The sequence below is a fragment of the Doryrhamphus excisus genome, chromosome 20, assembly GCF_030265055.1.
Source record: "Doryrhamphus excisus isolate RoL2022-K1 chromosome 20, RoL_Dexc_1.0, whole genome shotgun sequence".
NCBI classification, from domain to species: Eukaryota; Metazoa; Chordata; class Actinopteri; order Syngnathiformes; family Syngnathidae; genus Doryrhamphus; species Doryrhamphus excisus.
In genome coordinates, this window is record NC_080485.1 from 5456426 (window position 1) to 5480450 (window position 24025).

Sequence of the window (24025 nt, forward strand, 5' to 3'; positions counted from 1 at the left end):
ATGACCTCTGCAACCCTCTGCAAAGATGACTGGGCCAAAATTCCTCCAGGCTCATTGCAAGTTATTGCACATTCTTGATTGCAGTTGTTGCTGCTAAGGGTGGCCCAACTAGTTATTCGATTTATTTCCACACAGGGTCATGTAGGTTTGGATTTTCTCCATTAATAACAAAATATTTATATAAACACTGCATTTGGTGTTCAGTTGGGTGGTCATTGACTAATATTTAAATTCGAACAATGTCGGAGACAAACAGCATTTTTCCTTTACATTTGTTTTTCATCCTGCATCATTTATATGATTGGAACATTTTTACTTATTTTCCTATTGGATTAGTTTGATAGTGTTTGTGTTTTTGGACCATTTGGACGTTACTGTCCTTATCGGCCACACATCTAATAAGGTGACCAAAATTCTGATGCAGTACAGTTCTACACCTCTCCAAATAACCACGATACAAAAAAAAAACAATGTTTAATACATATCTCTCGGACAGATGTAGATAGAAACTATATGTATATAAAATAAGGTTTGAGTCTTAGTCGTACCTTAAACACTGATGATCCCACAGGGAGTCCTTCTGGTACTTCAGCCACAAAAGGTAGGTTGACAAAGGCTGGGTCGTTGTCATTCAGGTCAAGCAAGTTGACAAATACTGTGGTGCTCACCGACGCACGCAGTGGAGGTGTACCTCCTACAGAGGGCGCCAGAGAGACATGTAAAGCATATTCTGTTGTCAAGGGAATTTATAGATATCAATAAAAGTTTCATGGTCAACATAAAACTTAAGGACTAAGGCTTGGAAATATAGACTAATCTCCCAGAATTGAGAGCACTCCACTGAATATGATATGAAGTCACTGACAAGTACTCACGGTCAGCAGCAGACACGATGATGGTCCTCATGAGAATTTTGTCCCCTGGGTTGGAGCTTTCCCGGTCTAGGGTGACTCCACTAGTGCGAATCTTCCCGGTGTTGCTGTTTATGGTGTAGAATGGGTTTTCTGAACTGATACTGTACACCACAGTGCCATTCCCCCCATTGTCAGGGTCTACTGCCAGCACCTGGGCAGGAGGGGTGACAAATATGATTCTTTGGTGGGCCTCCTACACCACTTGCATGTTTACCATGAGTGCAATATGCCTCAGGTTTAATGGCATGTCTTAATAAAGTGTGCTTAACAAGTGGGAATTAATAGGGGAGAGGACAGAAAGTGGCAGATGACGGGAGGGGAGGAATGATAATGTGAGTGCATCCCCCACCTCACCTTCAGAGTAATTCACACACAAGCTCGCTAAGAAGAAAAATGGTTCCGTCTCTTTAGGTGATCTCGGTGATGAATGCATTAGACGGGAAGCCTGGCTAAAACATTTGCTGGTTTTAAAAGAGCTGATCAATTATTTAATGCGCTGACTAAAAATGCCGGAAAATGGTTAATTGGTCATTGGAGGAACAAAGGTTTTTCAGGTATTCAATTATTAAGGAGACATGGTAAGCAAGGAACTTGGAAGCTTATTGATAAGCAAGCAAAGCGGAAGCGTTATAAGAGAAGAGGAAGTGTGTTCCTGTGGTTGGTTGAACTAATCAATTTTGGCCTTAGCAGAGCACATTAGAAGAGACCAGCTTATATATTATGTACTTGAAGACACTGCCAAGTACTGTTAAGAGGTAAAATAATATAGTATTGTTGACAAAACAGATTTAAGGTGCGTGTAGATGGCTAATGTTGTGGTGATGTGAATGGCGGATGGGGATTTATTGTGATTTATTGACTGAGACAGCACCCACATGTATCTACAGTAGGGTATCTGTATTTATGGACCACTTCTTGAAGTAGCTTTTTGATGTGAATTCTTCAAACTAAGGGCCAATTACAGGACATGGAATGCACTATAAATGACCTCCTAAGTGAGGAATGGCCCCAGTGAACAGAGGTGGGAGTACATATTTGTTTCTCACTCTGGAACCATTTCTCCATTGGTCTCTATGCAAGGCAAGAGCTCACTTTCCTGCCTTGCAGCTGAATAATGTGCAAAGCGTATGACTGCAGGCTACATTTTAATTAGCAATCGGACTCCCTTAATTACACTCAGTGACGCCTCTTTAATTAATGAATGATCTGGACTTAATTTCCAACAGCACGCAGCCAAAGACACCAGCAGGACAATGAGTGTGTTTGAGGGTAATATTCAAGCGTTTACTTTCTCATGACCTACACAGCGATGGCAATTAGTCTACTGGGGGAGTACAGTGTGTTCTCTTTGTACTGTGTATTCTTTAAAATGTATGGCTTCATATATTTGACAAATGTGCGGTTGATTCATTGAAAAATGCTACCGGTATTAAAATAAAAAACAAGTTTATATCCAGTGGAAGTTTAGATCCAATACCCAATAGAAGTTTGTCAAGCAAAGACATATGAACACAAGACGGAACAGTCAAGTTTGGCATCGCACTCACAGATATGACGTCTGTGTTTATTGGGCTCATTTCCACCACATTGGCATGGTACGGCTCATCCCTCCACTGGGGGGCGTTGTCATTAATGTCCAGGATGGTGATGTTCACCTGAAAATCATCAACAAGCAATTCAAGAGCAAAAAACTGAAAAAAATGGAAAAACATATTTACACGTGGACTCCAAATGTATTGGAACACTGAAATAATTTGCTTTCTGTCGGCCGAGAACATTTAAGTTTTATTTTCAGGTATTTGTCATGAATAAGCTGCAGGCTGCTGCCCCGAATCGCCTCCGGGCCGCACTCGTTTTGCGTCTCCAATTAGCCTAACAGGAATGTGTTTTGGACTGAGGGAGATACTCAGCGAAAAACTAATGGCCAACAAAGTAGCAAATAATAGATAGAGAACGTAGAGTCCGCACCGTAGCGATGCCAGTCTTCTGTTGCGGACCCACGCCTCCATCGACAGCTCTGACAATGAGGATGTACTCCGACTTCAGCTCTCGGTCCAGCAAGGCCGTGGTGGTGATCTCTCCTGACCCACAAATTCAATGAAAACAGGTCAGCATATTATACGTATATTTTAAATATCAATCTGTGGATGCCATTTCTTAAAAGACGCACTCACATGCACACATACCCGAGCGTGAGTTAAGACGGAACTGGGAGGATCCCTCCAGGGAGTAGATGAGTGAAGCCTGTCCGAACTCTCGGGAGGCGTCCAAATCAGTGGCATTGACGATTAGCACTGTAGCTCCTGTGGAGAAGAGATGGGAACACGTTTCATGTTAGAACAAGAACAAGTTCAAATATTTAAATCTAAAGTGATGGCAGATATGCAGATCACACTCGCAGCCATTAGGCAAATGAGATCCAATAATTATTATTCTGCCATTGCAAAGACAGCAATGCTCAGTTTGGGCCGTAATCTTACAATATGTTTATGTGGGGGTGGTTGTATTTTGCAGTGGTGTAGAATTGCGCTGCTTTACAGTGAGAACAGTTTTTGTTTTGTCTCTGCTCACTGGGATTCAGTGCAGCTACACTGAAACCAAAATAATAAACACAGTAGGACGACATTATGTCAATGCCCATTTGGCTGGCTGACTGACATCAACATACGCAGTCTTTGACTTTAGTTTATTCCATTTTCATGTGATATTTTTGTGATAAGAGTATTGTGTGTGGTTCTGAGCTGTGGCGTTTGGCCGTTAGTTAGATCCAGCCTAAGAGAGAAGAAGAGTTGCCAATATAAGTTGTAAGGTATAAGTTATAAAGTGATTTTTGGGGGGGGGGGGGGGGGGGGGGGAACGCCAATAAAAGACTGATTTATCCAGCGTCATCCTGCCTCAAAGTCATTCCATGTATCTAACAGAGATTTTTTGTTAATTATGTCTGGACAACAACAGCAATAAAGCTTTTGTACACCTTTACCTGCATTGTTGTTAGCTGCTTTGGTTTTTATGTTAAACTTAACCGTACTTTCCATTGAACAGGATGTCACTGTGCATGTTCTCATGCTGTGCAGTTATTTTGTCATTTCATGCTGCTTAACAATCGTGAAGAAATTGATAATGCATATACACAACCCATTTATAGAAATCATCCCTTTGGATCTCAAATGTTATGCCCAGAAAGGCGGTCGACTTAATTAGGCACATTTTAGTAATAATACCAAAAAAATCCCATGCAATCTAATGAAAAGATGTCATTAAATACTGATAATATATAATATAAGGCATATTTGTGTAATTTTAGGTAGTTCTTCAAATGCAGTATTACAGTAACAAGATGGTAAATTCCACACGACAGACATGATTGTTTTAGTTTCGACAAGCCTGCGTACTGTGAAGGAAAGTGGCAGTAGGCTGCTGCCCAAGAGCTAGGGCGGGACACTACACTACACACAGGGATCACTGCGGGCTACGATAGTACTAGCCAATGGTGATCTGTGATTTTTCAGCTGATACTGACCGCAGCATCCCTGATATGGCAGCCAGTGGGTTAATGGATTAGTGGACCATTAGCATGTTTGCCTATGGTTATAACTGGCATAGCCCTGATCAATGAACAGACAGTCGGCTGGATAAGCAATTTGACAGAGATGCAGGGCTCGCCCAGAGCACAGCCTTGCATCCCGACCCGTTGGTCCCGTGCAGCTTAAACCCGAGAGCTTTGGCCAAAGTCCACTAAATCTCAGCACTGGCCCGAGTTGCTCAAAGATGTGCTCCTTCAAATCATGTCTGAGACACAAAAAGTGGACTGAGCTGAAGCTGGAGCTCAGCGAGAGAAAAAGGGGGCAGGCAAATATCTCATTTCCCTCGAGCAAGTGGAAGCTAATCTAATGTCTTGGATAAAAGGGCTCTCTGAATGCATGCATGGAAATGAATACAGCAGCCTGTGATTTAGCTTTGAATAGTCAATAGCCAGCATTTGGACTATTTTAACCATCATGAAAAATCAAAACAAATAAAACAGTAAAGGCTTGAAGAAAAGGTGGAAAAAGGACACCCTAAAGCACAAGATGGAGGCAACATAATGCGTATGTTTGTTGTCCAGACCATATACTGTACATCTGAGGAAGTCTAAAAGTAAAACCCAACTTACCAGCATTAATATTCTCGGGAATCTTGACGATGTAGGATGGCTTGCTGAACTTGGGTGGGTTGTCGTTTTCATCCTGGAGGAGGTATGAACATCATCACATTCTCAGTGTGGAAAACAATACGAGCACAATAACATTAGGTGGTAGGTTGAAAGACGAGTGGTTGGCCCTTCTGTCTCACAACATCTGGTTTCATTCCAGCTCGGAACACCTTTAAAACCTGACTTTGGGGCCTGGACTGCAGGTTAGGAAAAGAAACTTTTAGTTTTTATCCGAGTCGGTACCTGGTTATATTGACGGAATTTGGTTGATGCCTGCAGAAGCAAAATTACCAGTACCCATCTCTACATATATCCCAAAACACACAACTAGTGGGCACCCTCATTTCATAGCAGAGGGCTACGCTGCCACATTTGTCAGAGAAAGGACAGGGTAAGTAGGAAGAAAAATTAAACCATAATTCTGTTTTTTGACCACAATCCCGTGCTGCATGCCGAAGAAAGGACAGTAGAGCATGATTCCAGGCGTTCTATTGAATAAACAAATACGGCTAATTAAGATTTGAGAGATAGAAACATCTACATCATGGATCGGCATCAACCTTCACGTACACTTCCCCACAGCATCTCATTCAGCCTCCCACTCATAGCGTTCCAATCTGTTTGTCACATGAACACATTGCATTGTGTGGTTATTCATAGAGAGGCTTCCCACTGAGCTGTGAGCTGCAGAGAAATGTTAACACTTTAACAACAGTAACTGGCACCATTATCTATGCGGCCTCCATGTTACACTAGGGCATTGTGCGTGTGTGATGCTGCCATCAACTGATAAACCGCAGTGGTGTGTGCGAGTCGCAACACTGTGGCGGGCCGAGGAGGGAGAGAATGAGCGGGAAAAATAGCAGGGGAATAGAGCATTGTGATCATCTCTCCCTGTTGGTTTTTGCATTGCAGCAGACATTTTGCTTTCTTTTCCCCACAGCATTTCTCCTTCATGCAGGGTGTACCGTGTGAGAAATGTTTACTGGTCTTGTGTATCACAGAATGTAATGGCTGGATATAACATGGATGCTTATCAAGTGACCACTGAGTCAGCAGAGATTTTGTTTAGAAGTTTTTGCTACTGCTGTATTGATAATATCAAAGAAACCTGAACACAATAAATGAAAATCATCAGCAAAAAGTAGTAATTTAGTTAAACATTCATGGTATTGTCACCCTTACCTCAATAAGAAACATATTTTATCATTGTTATGGTTCTGTTTTGGACCAATGTTCTGGTCAGTCTTTCTATTAAGGATCCTCACATAGAAAGTAGAATGAACATATTTAAGTTACGGTTATTTCAGATTTTTTTATGTCCCCTTCTTCTGCTTGATGTCTCCCTTTGATCTGGTCAGCCAATCGGCTCCTTCCTTTCCTTGGTGTCTGTTTTATAGTACAGTGGAACCTTGGTTAGCGTCTGTGTTTAAAAAAAATAAAAAATACAAAAAAACCACAAAAAAATACTTAAACTATATTAGGAAAGCAGGAAGTGAACAAATGTAACAGTTACTGATTGTAAAAGTACCAGATTGGGGGGGGGGGGGGGGTAAGATTTAATAAGCTTTGCTTCTTCCTACTCCTTTTGGACATGTGGAACTGTGAACTGATTATGAGATGCACTTAATTGTAATCTGATGCATGTTCAAATGAAATCAAACCATTACCATTACCATTACCATTACCATTACCATTACCAAATGTACAATATGGCTCGGGTCTTGTTGTGTTATCAATACACCGTGTGAGCCCAAATGTCCTTGTTAGCATCCTTAGCTTGCTAACAAAATGGCAACCAGAACCGGAGGGGTCAGCTTTGTCGCTCATCTATGATGTCATCAGCGATGACCCTAAAAATGTTCACACATAAACTTTTTGATAGTTTTAAATGCTTAAAACAACTCAAAATGAATACAAATTAACATTTAGTGTTACTTTAACCTGAAAAAGTGACTGTTCTCAAAGATACAATGTGATACAGCAAGACCAACACCTTCGACACTACCTTCCTGTTTTGCTTCTCACCTTCTTTCATCAAAATGCTGTCACTTGCAACTTCCTTTGGCTCCGTTTTAGGTTATCGAGGTGAGAAGCACTGTTTAATTCACGACATAAATCATGTCAAAACAGGAAGGTGTTGTTGAAAAGGTACAGGTGTTGATCTCGCTGCCACATCGTGTAACCTTAAATCTCTCTCATTCATCATTTGTATGTATTTATATGCATTTCAAATGGTTTTCTACAAAATATATAAAAATATATAAATATATAAAACTATAAAAGCAAGTTTTGTGTCAACATTTTGGGCTTTCTGAAAAGGATTAATTGATTTACATTATTTCTCATGATAAAAATGTATTTTATCCATTCCGGTTAGAGTTGGACCTTCTGGAAAAAATTAATAATGCTAAAGAAGGTTCCACTGTAGTAATTAGTTTTAGCTTTTGTGGCCCCCGGTGTCTGTTTGTCTGTATTCGGGTGGGCCTGCCTTCGCTGTTTGCTGTACCTCCTCTCATTGACATTTTTGTTCTATCTAGCCTTGGATGTTTATGTGAGTATGCATTTAGCAGGGCTGTACTTACAATCACCTCCACTGTGACAGGGACAGTACTATTCAGAGCTGGGTTTCCCCCATCTTTGGCCATCACTGTCAAATGGATTGTCCCACCAGGGACCTTCTCGTAGTCCAGAGGCCTGGTTACACTGATAACTGATGAAGGAAAACCATGAGAGAAAAGAAAGGTAAGGTTTTCTGCACTAGTCTGAAAGTGTGTCTATCTTACACAGTTGAATCAAATTTGGGAGGTAAATAAAGAGTACATGCCAAGGCATACAACTGTGAACATATATATTTGAAAATTATCTGCTAAGTGAACAAACCTTTCAGAACACTTACTAAAAGGTATAAATAATTAAGCTATGGCTTTCACCAGATGTATAATTAAGATTTAGGCTAAGAAATGTAGCCGACACCCTGACTAACTGATTGATTGACGTCAAATCAAACTTTTGTCCACACATTTAAATTCTAAGCATACCTGCATAGCCTTCCACCATGATGATGCTGAAGAAATCAGGGAAAGCTGAGACGGAAATGATGGTGTAAGTGATGAAGTTGTTAGGTGGAGAATCCTCATCCGTTGCCTGTGGGCGGCATAGAAGGGTACAGAAGAAAGCTAGAGATGTTAGAACTGTCAGTCATTGGCAGCATGTTACTGCAAACATTTAAGCTGGTTCCAGTTGTTAGAGGCCCAGGCTTCAATACTGGCCAAACGAAACCTTTCCAGGGATAATCCTCCACGGCAACGACAATGATGCCACCCCCTCATTATTTTGTATTTGGCTGGACTTTGTCATAATTCCTCCAGATGTTTACAGAGCAATGGGCCTCAAATTCAAATGCTGTCATTCCAGGCTGGGAAGTTGTCAAACCTTGTGGTTACATGCATAAACCCACTCTTGAAATCAATGCCAAAATGTTGACTAACTGGCACTTTTCTTCCTATGAGTGGCAAAGGAAAGCACACCAGAAAAAGTCAATGTGACAACAAATACAGTTCTTTTACTTTTGTGAAAGTTCAACCTTAGCAGTGCAAGTTGGAGTTCTTTCTTCAGTTTTTTCCAGGTCTGTGTCCATTAGGTTGGTTTCAGGCCAAATTGCTGACCCAGAATTTGACGGCTGGCTTCCAAGTTCCTAGCGGGCAGCTAATTAATATCGGTGGCGTTTAAGGTTAGCTGAGACCAAGCAAACACAGTGAGCCAAGTAATCGCTTGAAGTTCAACAGTGTAAACACAAGCCTCCACGATGCACCGTGGCAAGGTAAGCCATCGCTGGACGCACCGCTACAAACCACGTAATGGGCTCTCTCTTCAGGGCGCAATCAAAGGAAGTGCTGAGCCATTAGTTACCATTGTGCCTGTGCACCTCTGGCTTTTGTGTGGCAGTGACGGATAGCCGCTACACCAGGTCCGCCTGTTCATCTTGGATACAGTGCAGACCAACACACAACTGCATCATTATTGGATCAATTGCATTTACCTATACCATAATTACTGGTGTATTAGCCCCTACTTTGTTCTTAAAGTTTGAATACTGTGGCTAACACTGTTAGCCACTGTTAATTTATGACCATGCTCTAATCTTGTAACATCTCCTATACTTTATTAATTATTTACAAATTATTTCAATACAGTGCTGGTAGCCCTTTTACCAGCTATAAGTGAACTCATGGGGAGCTTGTCAACCCATTTAAAAAGGTAATTGTTCAATATAACAGTCTGACTCAGTATAATCTTTCAAAGAACACTAAACTCATCACACAGCAACTTAACACTCAAAAGGTAGCTTGGAAGTATTCATTCATTCATTTTCTACCGCTTATCCTCACGAGGGTAGCGGGGGGTGCTGGAGCCTATCCCAGCTGTCTTCGAGCGAGAGGCGGGGTACACCCTGGACTGGTCGCCAGCCAATCACAGGGCACATATAGACAAACAACCATTCACACTCACATTCATACCTATGGACAATTTGGAGTCGCCAATTAACCTAGCATGTTTTTGGAATGTGGGAGGAAACCGGAGTACCCGGAGAAAACCCACGCATGCACGGGGAGAACATACAAACTCCACACAGAGATGGCCGAGGGTGGAATTGAACCTGGGTCTCCTAGCTGTGAGGTCTGTGCGATAACTACACCACCCCCGAGCAGCCCGCTTGGAAGTATACCAGTACTAATTCAAGTTTAGAACTACCAACAGCTATTTTAACTTCTACCCATAATGCACTACTCCCAGAAGAGCAGTTCATTATGATCAATGAAATGACCCGTTATATTGCAACTACAGTCACTGTATGAGCATAGATGCGCATTTGTAACTTTTAACCCCTCACCCTGACTCGGGCGACCGGCTGGACAGCCTGTTCGTTCTCTCTGAGCGAGCCCACATACGCCTCCTTCTGGAAGACTGGTGCATTGTCGTTTACGTCTAGCACGTTGACTCGGATCCTGCCAGTGGTTTCCTCCCCATCTCCATCCCTCGCCAGCACAGTCAGCGTGAAGCGACGCATCAACTCGTAATCCAAATTGGACCTTAGAATCACCCAGCCTGTTTCGGCATCTAGTGAAAACCTGGAAAGAATTCAACAATCAATTTAGATTAGTTGTTTCCCCGAGGACCAGTGCAGGGTGTACCCCGCCTCTTGCCCTATGACAGCTGGGATAGGCTCCAGCATTCCCGCGACCCTAGTGAGAACAAGCGGCATACACCTTGGGCACATACGTATAGACAAACAACCACTTACACTCACATGGGCAGTTTAGAGTGAATATTGGCAAAATGGGAGAAAGATGACATGACAAATGTTCTCCATCCTAACAGGATGAAGGTAAATAATGCACAGTATGGTGTGTGATTGTTGTGTATCTGTGTTGCTGTAGCTTACTGGTCTGGCTCATCGCTGAAGTAGTAACGCACGATACCAAATGTGCCAACGTCTCCATCTGTAGCCTGGACAAAAAAAAAAAAGTCAACAAAGCAACACAAAGTTGTACAGTCATGAAGCAACACATTATTATGATAAATTAATGAATGATAATATAGTAAAGTATATTTTATTAATAACGGGAGGCGCTTGACACCCATAACATAATGTTTCTGAATGTCAAATTTGCTTGCTCTGTGGGCAGGTTATTGTGCTTATTCAACTAATATATCTCAGATTTTAGTACTTAATTTGCTATAGAAAAGCAAATAAAAATGTTGTCTTACATTTCAGTTTTTGCAGTGAAGTTGAGTAACCATACTATAATCATTCAACCATACTAACCCCAGCAGTAGTAGTAGTAGTAGTAGTAGTAGTAGTAGTCATAGTAATAGCCCTGAAGCAACACACTCCACAAACCCGACACATGCTGTCGTTGTATTGAAGAACGTCATTTTAATAAACTTATAAAATCACAATATCTCCCTTCTTTATGGACAGTCTGTGCACTCCTCAGAGTGAGGCGTTCAGGCGCACTCATAATGATGAGTGTTGGTAATGGTAATGGTTTAATTTCATTTGAACATGCATCAGATTACAATTGAGTGCATCCCATAATCAGTTCACAGTTCCACATGTCCAAAAGGAGTAGGAAGAAGCAAAGCTTATTAAATCCTACCCCTCCATCTGGTACTTTTACAATCAGTAACTGTTACATTTGTTCACTTCCTGCTTTCCTAATATATTTTTTTTAAATATTTTTTTTAATTCTATTTTTGTCACGAGGTGATATGACCATAGAATGACTATAGTAACAATATAGTGATATGTATAGCACATCATGAGTGTTGTTTTTTTATTCATGTACCCTTCCATGAGAATTGGCGTACCCCACTTTAAGAACCAAGGATCTATTTTTTTTTTTTTTTTTTTACTGATAATGTAAACCCAGTAAAAATGTTGCTCGGGCTCACCCCCTACATCATGATAGATGGTAAATCAATGTTTCTTTTTAATGTTCAAATGCCTTTGTAGACAAGTGCACTGAGGCACACGCTGAGGGGCAGAAAATACTTTGGAACTCCAGTCAGGTTCTTTTATTAACCTTTGAGGTTTCATCTGCCGTGTCTTGAAGACCCTTTCCTCCCTTCTTGTCTTCCCCTCTTTATGTTTGAATTCCTATTCATCCCTTTTTTTCTAACTCCTTTATCTTCCCCCCCCTTCCTTCTGTCTACAACCCCCCCTCCGTCAATGCATCCTCTGCTCCACCTCCTTTTCCACGGTCTCCCCGTGCACTCCTCTACATATCTCCTCTGCACACTCTCCCCCTTGCATCTGCCTCTCTTTTGCTCCCTCTCTCCCAGGTGAGTGACAGGCCCATAAGTGCTCCAATGATAGCAGTGGGGGTGTTAGCGTGACAGCTATCGAGATGGCGACAGCAGCTCCTCTGGGGAGCTCTAGTGCCCCTCTTGCCATCGTGACAGAAAGGGAGAGACTGTGAGAGAGAGAGGGTGAGAGAGGGGGTGCGAGGTTAGGAAGAAAAGGCGATAGGCATCTTTGCTCTACCCTTCCATCAGTCATTAACTCCCATCCTCTGAACAATCATCATGGCGGTGTGGACAAGTCACTTTGCCAACTGCAGGCCAAAGACTTTTAACTTAAGATACACAAAAACACATTTTAGACACAGGCTGTAAAGAGGCTGGTGTAGGACTTTACTACAAAGTAATATAACTCTTCCCTTTTACTTCAGTATATGAACTACTCCTTTCAACATGAGCTTAAAAATAGGTGACATGTGCCCAAGCTGAAATATTTCGTCAGGAAGGACATGTAACACATCATAACGCTCATTTAAATGTGAAACTGTATACATGAACAGTGAGTACGCTGCAAGGCCGTTTTCTTTTTATCATGCTTTGGAGTATTCTTAGATTTGTGTTTATTTATAAACCTGTAAAATGGCATGGAAATAAAAGCATGGCCATTTTTACGGTATTGTTTTATAGCTCTTACAATCTAATTAAATCAGAAGACTGTGTTACAGGTTATAATGACTGCACTTTAAAGGGCTTTAAAGGGATAAAAAGGACTCAATGGACTTCATGTTTAAATTTAAAAACCTTGTCATTTATTGTAGGGGTGTTATTTGATGTCAACAAGGCTCTAATAATGGTAAAAAAAAATCTAAAACAGTATTTATAAAATCATTAATAGGTTTTCTATGGTCTAACTACTAAAATATTAAATGTATTAATATTGAATCCTACTATTAACTGTGAATAATAATTATAATAATTATAATAATTATAATAATTATAATAATTATAATAATTATAATAATTATAATATTATAATAATTATAATAATTATAATCATTATAATCATTATAATCATTATAATCATTATAATCATTATAATCATTATAATAATTATTCCCCCCTGTAATAAATAATTATAATCATATATAATTGGCAATTTATAATAATTTATAATCTATAATTTATAATCATTATAATTATTTACATATTTATAATATGTAAAAAGGTGAATTCACACTGGTCCTCCTTCTAAACCTAAGCTAATAGACAAGGAATGTAGGCAACTTACCAAATACAACAGACTGATATAAACCAAGCCCTCACGGTGTACTATAGCATTTCTTGAACTACCACAAAAACCAAAATACCTTGAATATGAAATATACTGGTTAAAATGTTCACTGCACTGAAGCAATGGAGTCAGCATTCTTTTTCAAATATAAACTAAGTTGTTAAGGAGTTTGTGCACAAAAAGTCAGTGAGCAGTTGATTGCCAATATAAACTCTAAAAACCCCACTGGGCCTCAGGCACTAACTACAAAAGAGAAATTAGTTTTCAGTTGACCAGTTTGGTTAAATGATGTGTTTCTTTCCATCAGAGAGGGGAAGCCAGCAGGCGACACACTAATGCATGTGTGTATAGGTCTCACTATACGTACTTGAGTCTACAGGTGTGGTGATGAATGTGGGCCTATGAGTACATGTCTGTGACATGGGTGGAGATGCACACAGTGTGTGTATGTGAATGTGTAATTACATGACTTGGCTTTTTCAGTATAATATGCAACCCCTCGTTTTACACTGAAACCAGCTACAGTCACACTCAATTGCTTTCAAAAGAAAGTTGAAAATGGAGTTTCTTCACATTTTTGGCTATGAAGACCAGGTTGGTGTACATTTGTGCACCATGGCAGAGGAGATCATCAGTCCAGCTATTTAAAGGGACAGAACGGCGGTTAAAGTTGGCTTTCCTATCTTAGGTGAGCTGGTGTTTGAATTGATTGGTGTCTAAAATTGCTTCTTCTGCAGGAGCTTTGAGGAACATCGACAAGAAAAGCAATTATTGGTCACCAAAGCCTGTTGTCAAAATACAGATGAACTCCAGTTGAATATAAACAGCAGATCACAAATGGCAAAAATCTGTGAGTAATTGATACAGCCCTAAAAATCCCCTCCTGCTAACTTGACTTTAAACTTCCTCTACGATTCCGCATCAATATTTCAATATGGTAATGGTTTTATTTCATTTGAACATGCATCAGATTACAATTGAGTGCATCCCACAATTCACAGTTCCACATGTCCAAAAGGAGTAGGAAGAAGCAAAGCTTATTGAATCCTACCCCTCCATCTGGTACTTTTACAAACAGTAACTGTTACATTTGTTCACTTCCTGCTTTCCTAATATAGTTTAAGTTTTTTTTTGTCCTGTACCGAAGTAGGAGGTGATATGAGCATCCAATGACATAATGGGTACCATAGTAAGTGTCAATATAGTGATATGTATAGCACATCATGACTGGTTCAAGACTCTTCATCCTTGTATTTAGCAAACATCAACTGCTTGTATTGTTTCTTGAATTGGCTCATCGTTGTGCATTGTTTATAAGAGTGACTATTATAATTATTAGATTAGATTTATCTCCAGAACCCTCCCGTCTTTTCAATATTCCTCACACACTTATTGAATATGTCATATAGAAGTTTCACTTTTGCGTCTCCCAGCAACTATCTCATGAGCAAACATCCTTTCAAAAGACAATAATAGGTCTTGGATTGACATATGTGGGATGATAATTTAATAGTCCGTCCATGCCTTCAAGTCTCCAGCAGTTGTAAACTTTACCGCATCGTACTGAGGTGTTGTACAGTTATTGCAATATTGCAAAAAAATACACTTATCATGTCTAAGCTGCTATAAATATTCTAAACACACGTGAAGTAGGAAAAAATAGCCTTTACTCAGAAGTATAGAAAAGAGGCGGGTGTTGGACGCACAAACTGGAGATGCATTTTGAGCTGCCAGTGAAAAGGCTTAAAGCAGCTGGCAGCTTCACGTTGCTGAAAGGCCTTCATCCTCCCCCTCTTCTTCTGCCTCTGTCCTCAATGATGAAGGAATGAGATTAGAGAGTTGTGACTACAGTGAAAACACACTCTCAAAAAAAGGGACAAAGTGGTAGCGGCAGTATCACTGAATGATGAAGGAGCCGAACCGACGTCAAGACATGACACAATCACAATAGACATGTTTAACGCACAGTTGTAACTAGGACGGGGATTTTCTTTTAACTGTAGCACGCCACTTGGCCACATAATTAAACTGTACTTCATATCATTTATTTTAGCAGTATCTTAAGTACGTTTGATGACAAGTCACAACAAATTAAGCGATACTGACCAATTCAATCACTTTTCAAAGGATCTGTAGTGTACGCCAACTCCAATTTAACACATCCCAACATCCCACACATTCTCCTTGTGTACCCCCATCACTACTGATAAGTAAAAACAGTCGCAGAATTGACAGCCGAGGAAGACGTGGGTCTTCATAAAATCATCATTCCTGGTACTGCTACAGAGAAACCGGGTTCATCGGGTTCACCTGTGGAGGTGATGGCGAGCTTTGGCGTCGTCCTGGGGTTTCGCCTGGGAGCTTGATGTTGCTAGCTCTTTGTGCATCATGTATATCGACTACAGGAAGTAAAGAATTCATTAGTGACTGTTGTGATGTGGAAACTCCTTTTTACACATGTTGAACACCAGAATAGCTAAACTAAAGTTATGTTATCCTTCCTCAATGTGGCGACCAGACTACCTGGTATTGTAGTATTCCACCTGTGTATGACTCCGCCGAGTGCACATAACTAGTTCTCTTTTTCTTATTGTACAATATTAATCATTAATGGCTGTGTGTATGTTACCACAAAACAGCAAAACTGGCCTTAAACCGTAGGACCACCCGTAAAGACACACTTTGATGACTTTGGGATGCAATCGATTGTGAGCCAGTCCCACTGATCTATGACCTCACCTCTGCAAGAATGGACCACAAAATTCCACAGACACACGGCAAAATCTCATAGAATGTTTTCCTACAAGAAAGCAAGCTGCTACAGCTGCAAGGATCATGTCCTTAATTTCTTGCAGGTGTAATGGCCAGGTGTCTAAAATATTAGGCTCCCCTTAGTCCTATATTACTAAAATGTGAAGTTTGCCAAGGTTGTGCGGATGAAGGAATCGGCCTCCTTTGAGCCGATTACAGGCAACAGCTGACCTCTTGGCCAGGTCGGCATTGCAAATGAGAATCTCTTTTCAGTTGCCTTGCCTGGGTAAATAAAAGTTCAATAAATAAACAGCTACATGCATAGTGAATGCTGGTGAAGTAACAGGCTAACAGCAACACTCCAAGCTGGAAAACAATACGGGTCATTGAGGAAAAAAACCCCAAACACATCATAACATAAGAGAGGACCCATACTCTTGGGTAATCAATGTGATTGTCGAGACATTAGCAGAAAGGACAGAAAGAGGGGCTGTGAGAGGAAAAAGGATACAGACAAAAGAGTAAATCACAATAAATATTTATACTGATAAGTAACACTGCAAAGCATAAATATTAAACAGCTGTATTTGTGTGTGTACTTATGTGTTGTAAGTGTCCATAGGGATGCACGAGTGGGCACTACAAAATGCATCCGCTACCTCTGTACATCAGCTCTGATCAGAGGAGCAATGAATATTAACCTAAACAAAGCCTTTCAGCAACATTATCAGCTTGCTTGTGGGGTACTTTTTTAGAAGAGCTGGCAACAACATGCATAATTCTAATTAGCATAGGCATAAAACATTGCATAAACATCTACTAGACTCCACCCTGTCTAGAAATCTCTCGCCACACAGTTTTCAACTACAGACATGCACACCCACCTCTTGATATAATAATTTTAGACATTATCTTTGGAGAATACTCTATCAACAGGCCCAATTTCCATCACAAGTCGTTGGGTTTGACTTTTACCAATTATTAAGGGACCGATGCTACAGTTTTAAAACATACACTCAACAATATAAATGCAACACTCTTTTTGCTCCCATTTTCATGAGCTGCTGGGATAGACTCTAGCATACACCCTAATGAGGATAAACGGTATAGAAAATGGTTGAATGGATGAATTTCTATGTGCACAAAATGCATATTTCTTTCAAAAATTGTTCATAAATTTGCGTTTGTGAGCATTCATAATTCACAATCCATACACCTCAAATGTGTGGCATATCAAGATGCTGATTAAACAGGATTATTATTGCATTGACTATATATACACTCCAAAATCAGTCAGTCAGTCATTTTCTACTGCTTTTTCCTCACAAGGGTTGTGGGGGTGCTGGAGCCTATCCCAGCTGTCTTCGGGCGAGAGGCGGGGTACACTCTGGACTGGTCGCCTGCCAATCACAACCAGCCACACAGCCACACAATGTGGGAGGAAACCGGAGTACCCGGGGAAAACCCACGCATGCAAACTCCACACAGAGATGGCCGAGGGTGGAATCGAACCCTGGTCTCCTAGCTGCGAGGTTTGCGCACTAACCACTCGACCGCCCTACACTCCAAAATGTACAATGTAATTGTATAGGGATGGTTAAGGGGGGTCCCAAAACCAGCCAGTACCTACTATGACTAACATTTAAATACTGTATACGGTGATGCAGAGCATCCTCAATGGGTGACATGTCCTGTGAGTATGCTGGCCATTAAAGAGCTACTCCCGTTGATCTCCTCTGCCTGTGTGCTGCTTCTTTTTTTTTTTTGCACTGTTGCCTTTTGTTCGAGTTTGTATTCTCCACTTCACCTCCTGAAGCATTAAAGACTTTCTGCATTCTGGGGTCACAACCATGCCACTCTGTGACAATCTCCATGCATTCTAAATGCCATAAATAAAGTGTAACTGTGTTTGTAGTCCATAACATACACCTGGCCATACCCCAACAACCACCATGGGCCACTTGATCTACAACACAGGACAGCATAGGCGCCAGACATGTCAACGACTGAGCATGCTTGGGATGCTCTGGATGGTGGAATACGGTATTTGAGACAAATAGTGGTCACACCAAATTCTGGCTGGTTTTCAAACTATCCAGCAACTCGGAGAAATAGATGTAGAAGTAAAAGTAGATGTAAAAATGTTTTTTTTGTTTTTTTAATCGTTCAAATTAATCAAGAGAAATCAGTCTGCATCCCAAATTAGGAACAATACATGGCAACACAATACAATTGCAGTCATTACGCCCCCAGTGAAGGTTTATTGCAACAATGAGACATTTAATTTGGCATGAAGTCATTGTATAGGTGTATTATGTATGGACTTGCAAGCCATTTAGATGACACAGCCATCAGTGTTGATCATAAAAATCATATGGCCACCATCTTTTGCGCCTTGCGGCCATCTGATGCCTTTGCATCCCTCAACACATTTAGATAAGCATAATGAATGAAGCAGTGGAAGTAGTAGCAGTATTTCAAACAGAGTACTGTGTTGCTAAAATGAGCTTCAGGTTAGTACACATGCTTGTGTATGGGATACCTCATGCATTTATTTACCTGGTTCTCATGTGGCTAATGTCATAGCTACAACATGAATAAAGCACATGCTATACTGTATGTACTTTATATTAACCAGTAATAGCATTAATGCAGTGGCTGTCTGTATTATACATACATTGAATTCAATTTTTCATACACATTTGCTGTATTTCCAGAGTGCATGTCCAATGTGTTGGCTTTCTGACCAGAAAAAAACTAAACAACACTGTTTATTTCAGTTGTGAGCATTTTATCACATGATTGGTTGGTGTGTCCAACTTATGATATTGCCATCAGAAGAGAAATTAAGCAATGAAAAATACAAAATTGTGTTTTTCATTTGACTTTTTGGAAAGAATTCATAACAAAACTGTGGTACCACTGTAGTTGCCAGATCCACTGTTTTTTTAATCATATACAGTATATATGTAGATGCCACTGCACCGATTAAATTAAATTTCTCATTCATTCATTCATTTTCTACCGCTTAGCCTCATGAAGGTCGCGTGTGTGCTGGAGCCTATCCCAGCTGTCTTCGGGAGAGAGGCGGGGTACACCCTGGACTGGTGGCCAGCCAATCACAGGGCACATATAGACAAACAACCATTCACACTCACATTCATACCTATGGACAATTTGGAGTCACCAATTAACCTAGCATGTTTTTGGAATGTGGGAGGAAACCGGAGTACCCGGAGAAAACCCACACATGCACGGGGAGAACATGCAAACTCCACACAAAGATGGCCGAGGGTGGAATCGAACTCGGGTCTCCTCGCTGTGTGGCCTGCGCGCTAAACACTCATTCGCCGTGCAGCTTTTGACGGTGGTATCATCATCTTATTCCCTCTTCCTCTTTCACATCAACAATAATACCAGCAAAACCTAATAAAATAGTACGATCCAATTCCCAAGTTTGAATAAACTACCGCAAGGACATGGGAGGGGAAGCTCACTGTTATAATCAGACTCAAGCATATAAATAAACTGACTGCTGTGTTCATTGTATCACAACCGTTGTAACTCGCTGCTGAAATTACTAATGAACTAAATGATAGCCGGCCCACGCTGGTAAACAAATCTGTGCAAACACATTACTGGACGGACATACAGACACAACACACTAAATTGTAATCATGTTGGATAACTAATAGAGTAAAGTCTACAATGACATTGTCTGCTTGTCGCCATGTGTTGACTTTGAGGGAGTTGAAGGAGACAGTGTGTGTGCACACTTTATTTACAGTACATTTCATTCTCTTCGGGAGGAGCCAGCCACAACTCGGCAACGTCAGCTTGCGTGCACGTGAGCAGGTCAGGCTAAGGAAACCGTCATTGATTAGTGCATAAATTGGCGTGCTGCTATCCATGCCTGTGCAGTCCTCGCCGTGAACTGTCACATATTTTTCTCTTTACAGCCCACTCACTCTCGACAGGCGGCGCAAGGCCAACATCAGCTCCACTGATCGGGTATTAGATTACCCTGCAATCTCCATTTCATGAGCACCAGTCTATAAACACTATTGATTTTCACACAGTGGATTTTGCACTTGAAACAAGTGGAATGTAGGTGTGGTTGCTTGTGATGAATAATAATATTGGGTTGGCTTCTCCCTCTATTTTCACAATAAATGAATTATCCTTCATAGGGTAAACATTGGGTATTCTTTAGGCTTGAATTTGACGTATTACGAGAGTGCAGAGGTACGCATTGGTGTGCTTCCTGCCCAGTACCCTTACATCCAGTTTTCCTACAAAGGAGGGTTCCATCTTGTGTAAAAAGAAACTCAAAGCAATCACTTTTCTGTTCTTTTCACACTCACCAGGATACGAAGCAGTGAGGTTCCACTCGGTGTGCTTTCAGGGAGGCTGATGTTGTAGAGTGATTTGCTGAAGATGGGTCTGTTGTCATTCTCATTGATAAGATCAATGAAAACACGGGCGAATCCCACATGATCAGACATGGACTCATTGGCATAGAGCTGAAAAAGAAAAAAAAAGAAGACTGTCATAAATCAGATCATTTCTTTAATGATTTTACACTGGACTCAATGACTTTAACTTGCCAAATTGCAGTGTTAAAACAAGGCTTCTGTAATGAGCTGAAAATACAATATTGAACAAATGACAACTGAAATATACTTAACAAAGCTGCTTATTTCTAAATAATGGACTTTGGGTAAATGAATGTAAGATGATTTATTAGATTTAGTTAGTCCATTTCACATACAACTAACAATTTCAGAATATACATAGAATAGAAGGCCCTTGGAAATATCTCTGTCATACGTACGTATACCATGTATTATATGCAAACGTCTTCAAACTCACAGAGAAACTGTAGCTGCGGATGCGCTCATAGTCTAGAGGCATGGCAACCCTCATTCTGATGTCGGCCCGCCCCTGGACAGCCGTGGGGGAGATGGTGAAGTATTCTGAATTGTTCCCTGTCAGGAACACCTGGAACATACTGTTTACACCCTGCCAGAGAGAGGATAGGACTTTACAAACTTAAAGTCAGAAAATCAATCAAAAGAAGTTTGCTGATATATTTGCTACATACTTTAATTGCTGAAAGTGGATGATAAAATCTGTGATTTTAAGGTTTTATGATGTATGATTGGACGACATCTTTCGCCACAGCAAATCAATCTCCTCCATCCAACCCTGTCCAGCATCTGTCTCTCTCACACCAACTACCCTCATGTCCTCCTTCACTACATCCATAAACCTCCTCTTTGGTCTTCCTCTTCGCCTCCGACCTGGCAGCATCCTTCTACCAATATATTCACTATCTCTCCTCTAGACATGTCCCAACCATCTCAGTCTGGCCTCTTTGACTTTATCTCCAAGGCCTCTAACATGTAATGTCCCTCCGATGTACTCGTTCCTGATCCTATCCATCCTGGTCACTCCCAATGAGAACCTCAGCATCCTCATCTTTGATATCTCCAGTTCTGCTTTCTGTCTTTTTCCTCAGTGGCACTGTCTCTAGACCAAACAACATGGCTGGTCTCACATAATATGTCTTATTTATAAAAAGATACTCAATACTCTATAGAGAAAGAGTAGAGCAAAACTTTTTAACATTTATATGTGTCAGTATAACCAAAGTCTTGTATCGGTAGGAAAATAACAGCAATGTTGGCGGCAACGTTGTGCTGCAGAAAACTGTTTCTGATTCAGAAAACAGTCTTTCTGTCTGGACATTTTGTTTGGATTGTATCCAAATGGATTTTCCAGTTATTGTTTCAACACTTGGACACATATATCAAAGTAAAAGATTAAGTTTGTTTTATCAATGTTTTATGAGCAGAGAGACACATCGTGATCACTGATGACAACCATGACTATCTACCTAAAAGCAGACACATCCATCTGGGATTTGGTTTTGGCTCACTAAATGGTGTCAATCTATGTAGGCTAGAGAGTTTGTTTAGGATAAGAATGTAAAATGGAGGTGGTGTCGGAGTTTGAGTTAATTCAGTAATTATTAACTATGGTGTGAAAAAACTTTACTAAATAACCTCTAAAAAGAGCACATATCCACAGTGTGTCTTTCACACACAGATCATCCTGCAAGTACAAAAGCATGAATATAAATGAAGACTGGGTCAAAATGACATCACGTCCCTGAAGTCCGTTACTGCCTTGAGCCAAGAAACTGTCTCTGGAGCCCTTCTGCCCTCTTTAAAGGAAAACTGCACTTTTTTTTTGAATTTTGCCCATCATTCACAATCCTTATGTGAGACATTAACACGCATGTCTTTCTCGTTTCTGTGTGTTATAAAGGTATAAACACAGATAAAAACACTACCAGTCAAAACCTTTGGTGCACTCCAATTTCTCTGGAGGAGAAAATTTAAAAAATTAAAAATACAATTTTTAAAATCAATTTTAAAGTGTTAAGATTGTCTGTCTCTCTTCCATTGTTAATTTCCCTTTTTTGTCATTTTTGTCACAACAAATTGGAATTTCTGTAGGAATTAACTGCCAAGGCTTGATCAACTTCCAACAGGGCTTTTTTGTGTAATTCTGAAATACACATTATTTTTCAGTTTTGGGTAAATTTGGCTTTTTTAACCTCTGGCACTTCACCACTTATCTTTGTACCATTTGAGACTATTTATTGGACTTGAAAGACTTGGATTTCAACAAATAACTGGAAAAATTGGGACAATTAAAAACTTTTGATTGGTAGTGTATAATGTGACTTACATGTTAGCCAAGCTACAAAAACATTATTATTATTATTAAATAATAATAACAACCGCATAATAGCAACTGTATAACAGTATGTTATTATTATTAAGTAATAATGTCAACACCGATAGCAACACAGATAGCTACTAGCTTCATCACAGACTCACCTGCAGTGCGTCTCAATGCCTCAGACCACTCCCAAAAAGGTCTTTGTTTCTATATTGCTATGTCAAATCAATATATATATATATATATATATATATATATATATATATACATACATATACATACATACATATATATGCTTACAAGGACCACTACTATTACATGGATGTACCTGTTACTACAAGGTCAAAGCATATAAATCCATAAAACCTTGTTGGATTCCATGCGCTGTCTTTTTGTATCTGTTTTTATACCTTTAGAATTCACAGAAAAGAGAATGATGTATGTTTGTCTCACATTAGGATTATGGACGATGGGCAAAATTCTTGCTAAAGTTTTGCTTTAAAGCTGCAGGGTAGCTGATCGGATCGCCACGGTGGTAGACAGCAGAAGACGACTGCACAGGTCAATTGGTATTATGCTGGCAGCTAAAATAGCTGCCTTGTTTTTGTTTTCATCTCGGTGAGAACCATTGTGGCTGATGGGTCCTATTTAAAAGACCATCCAATATGCAGGGATGTCACCTCAAACTGCCCATAAATATAATTGCTCGTCCATGTGCTTCAGCCTTTAGAAGCCCGCGATAAAAGTACCCTGTCAGGAGTGACATCCACAAAGTTAGTTGACAGGTTCTGAAAGAAAAAAAGTTTTATGGACGGCAGCCAAGCATAAGAAAGGAGGAGAAACTAACAGCCAGAGACAGTGAAAAAAGGGTAACTACCAGTTGTGTGTCGGTCTCAAAAATAAAACATCTGCCTATAATTCCGTGTACTAGATGGATGTGCGATTCCCTCGCAGGGGTAGCAGAGTGTGAATGAGTGCACATCAAGACTGACATGGGTTCAGGGATCCAAACCACAAAACAGAACAATAAGTTTCTAATCACGCATGTAAAACCATTGAAACTACCTATGAACTTTACATTGCTTGACAATAAAATATGTTTTATGGTTGTTCTTTGGTTATATGACGATGCAACATGCTGCTTATATAGTTGATATTCACTGTAATGCAGCATCTGTTTATCCTATTTCTACATATAGTGGAGTATAACCGATAAGTATAAAAGAAGGCTTTTATTTCTACATATATTTCATACAATTAGGTACTGTGGTTTAGAGTTAGGAACATGAAGTAGTTCTGTTGGGCTCAGTAATTAAC

General features: G+C 40.2%; 1 protein-coding gene across 3 annotated transcripts in view; it reads right to left on the reverse strand.

Annotated features, from left to right (window-relative positions):
• cdh23 (cadherin-related 23) overlaps positions 1-24025 on the reverse strand; it is a 169929-nt gene that overhangs the window by 46434 nt on the left and 99470 nt on the right. Inside the window, exons 12-23 of one of the 3 annotated variants that reach the window (XM_058058029.1) lie at positions 20828-20977; positions 20320-20478; positions 10553-10617; positions 10001-10238; positions 8148-8253; positions 7692-7819; positions 5068-5140; positions 3101-3217; positions 2883-2995; positions 2462-2569; positions 876-1065; positions 549-694 (exon numbers count right to left, since the gene is read on the reverse strand). In XM_058058029.1, the coding sequence (XP_057914012.1) occupies positions 549-694; positions 876-1065; positions 2462-2569; positions 2883-2995; positions 3101-3217; positions 5068-5140; positions 7692-7819; positions 8148-8253; positions 10001-10238; positions 10553-10617; positions 20320-20478; positions 20828-20977 (1593 nt within the window). Of the gene's footprint in view, positions 1-548; positions 695-875; positions 1066-2461; positions 2570-2882; positions 2996-3088; positions 3218-5067; positions 5141-7691; positions 7820-8147; positions 8254-10000; positions 10239-10552; positions 10618-19204; positions 20248-20319; positions 20479-20827; positions 20978-24025 lie in introns of those variants that run through there. The other 2 variants (XM_058058027.1, XM_058058028.1) reach the window with 2 other exon arrangements.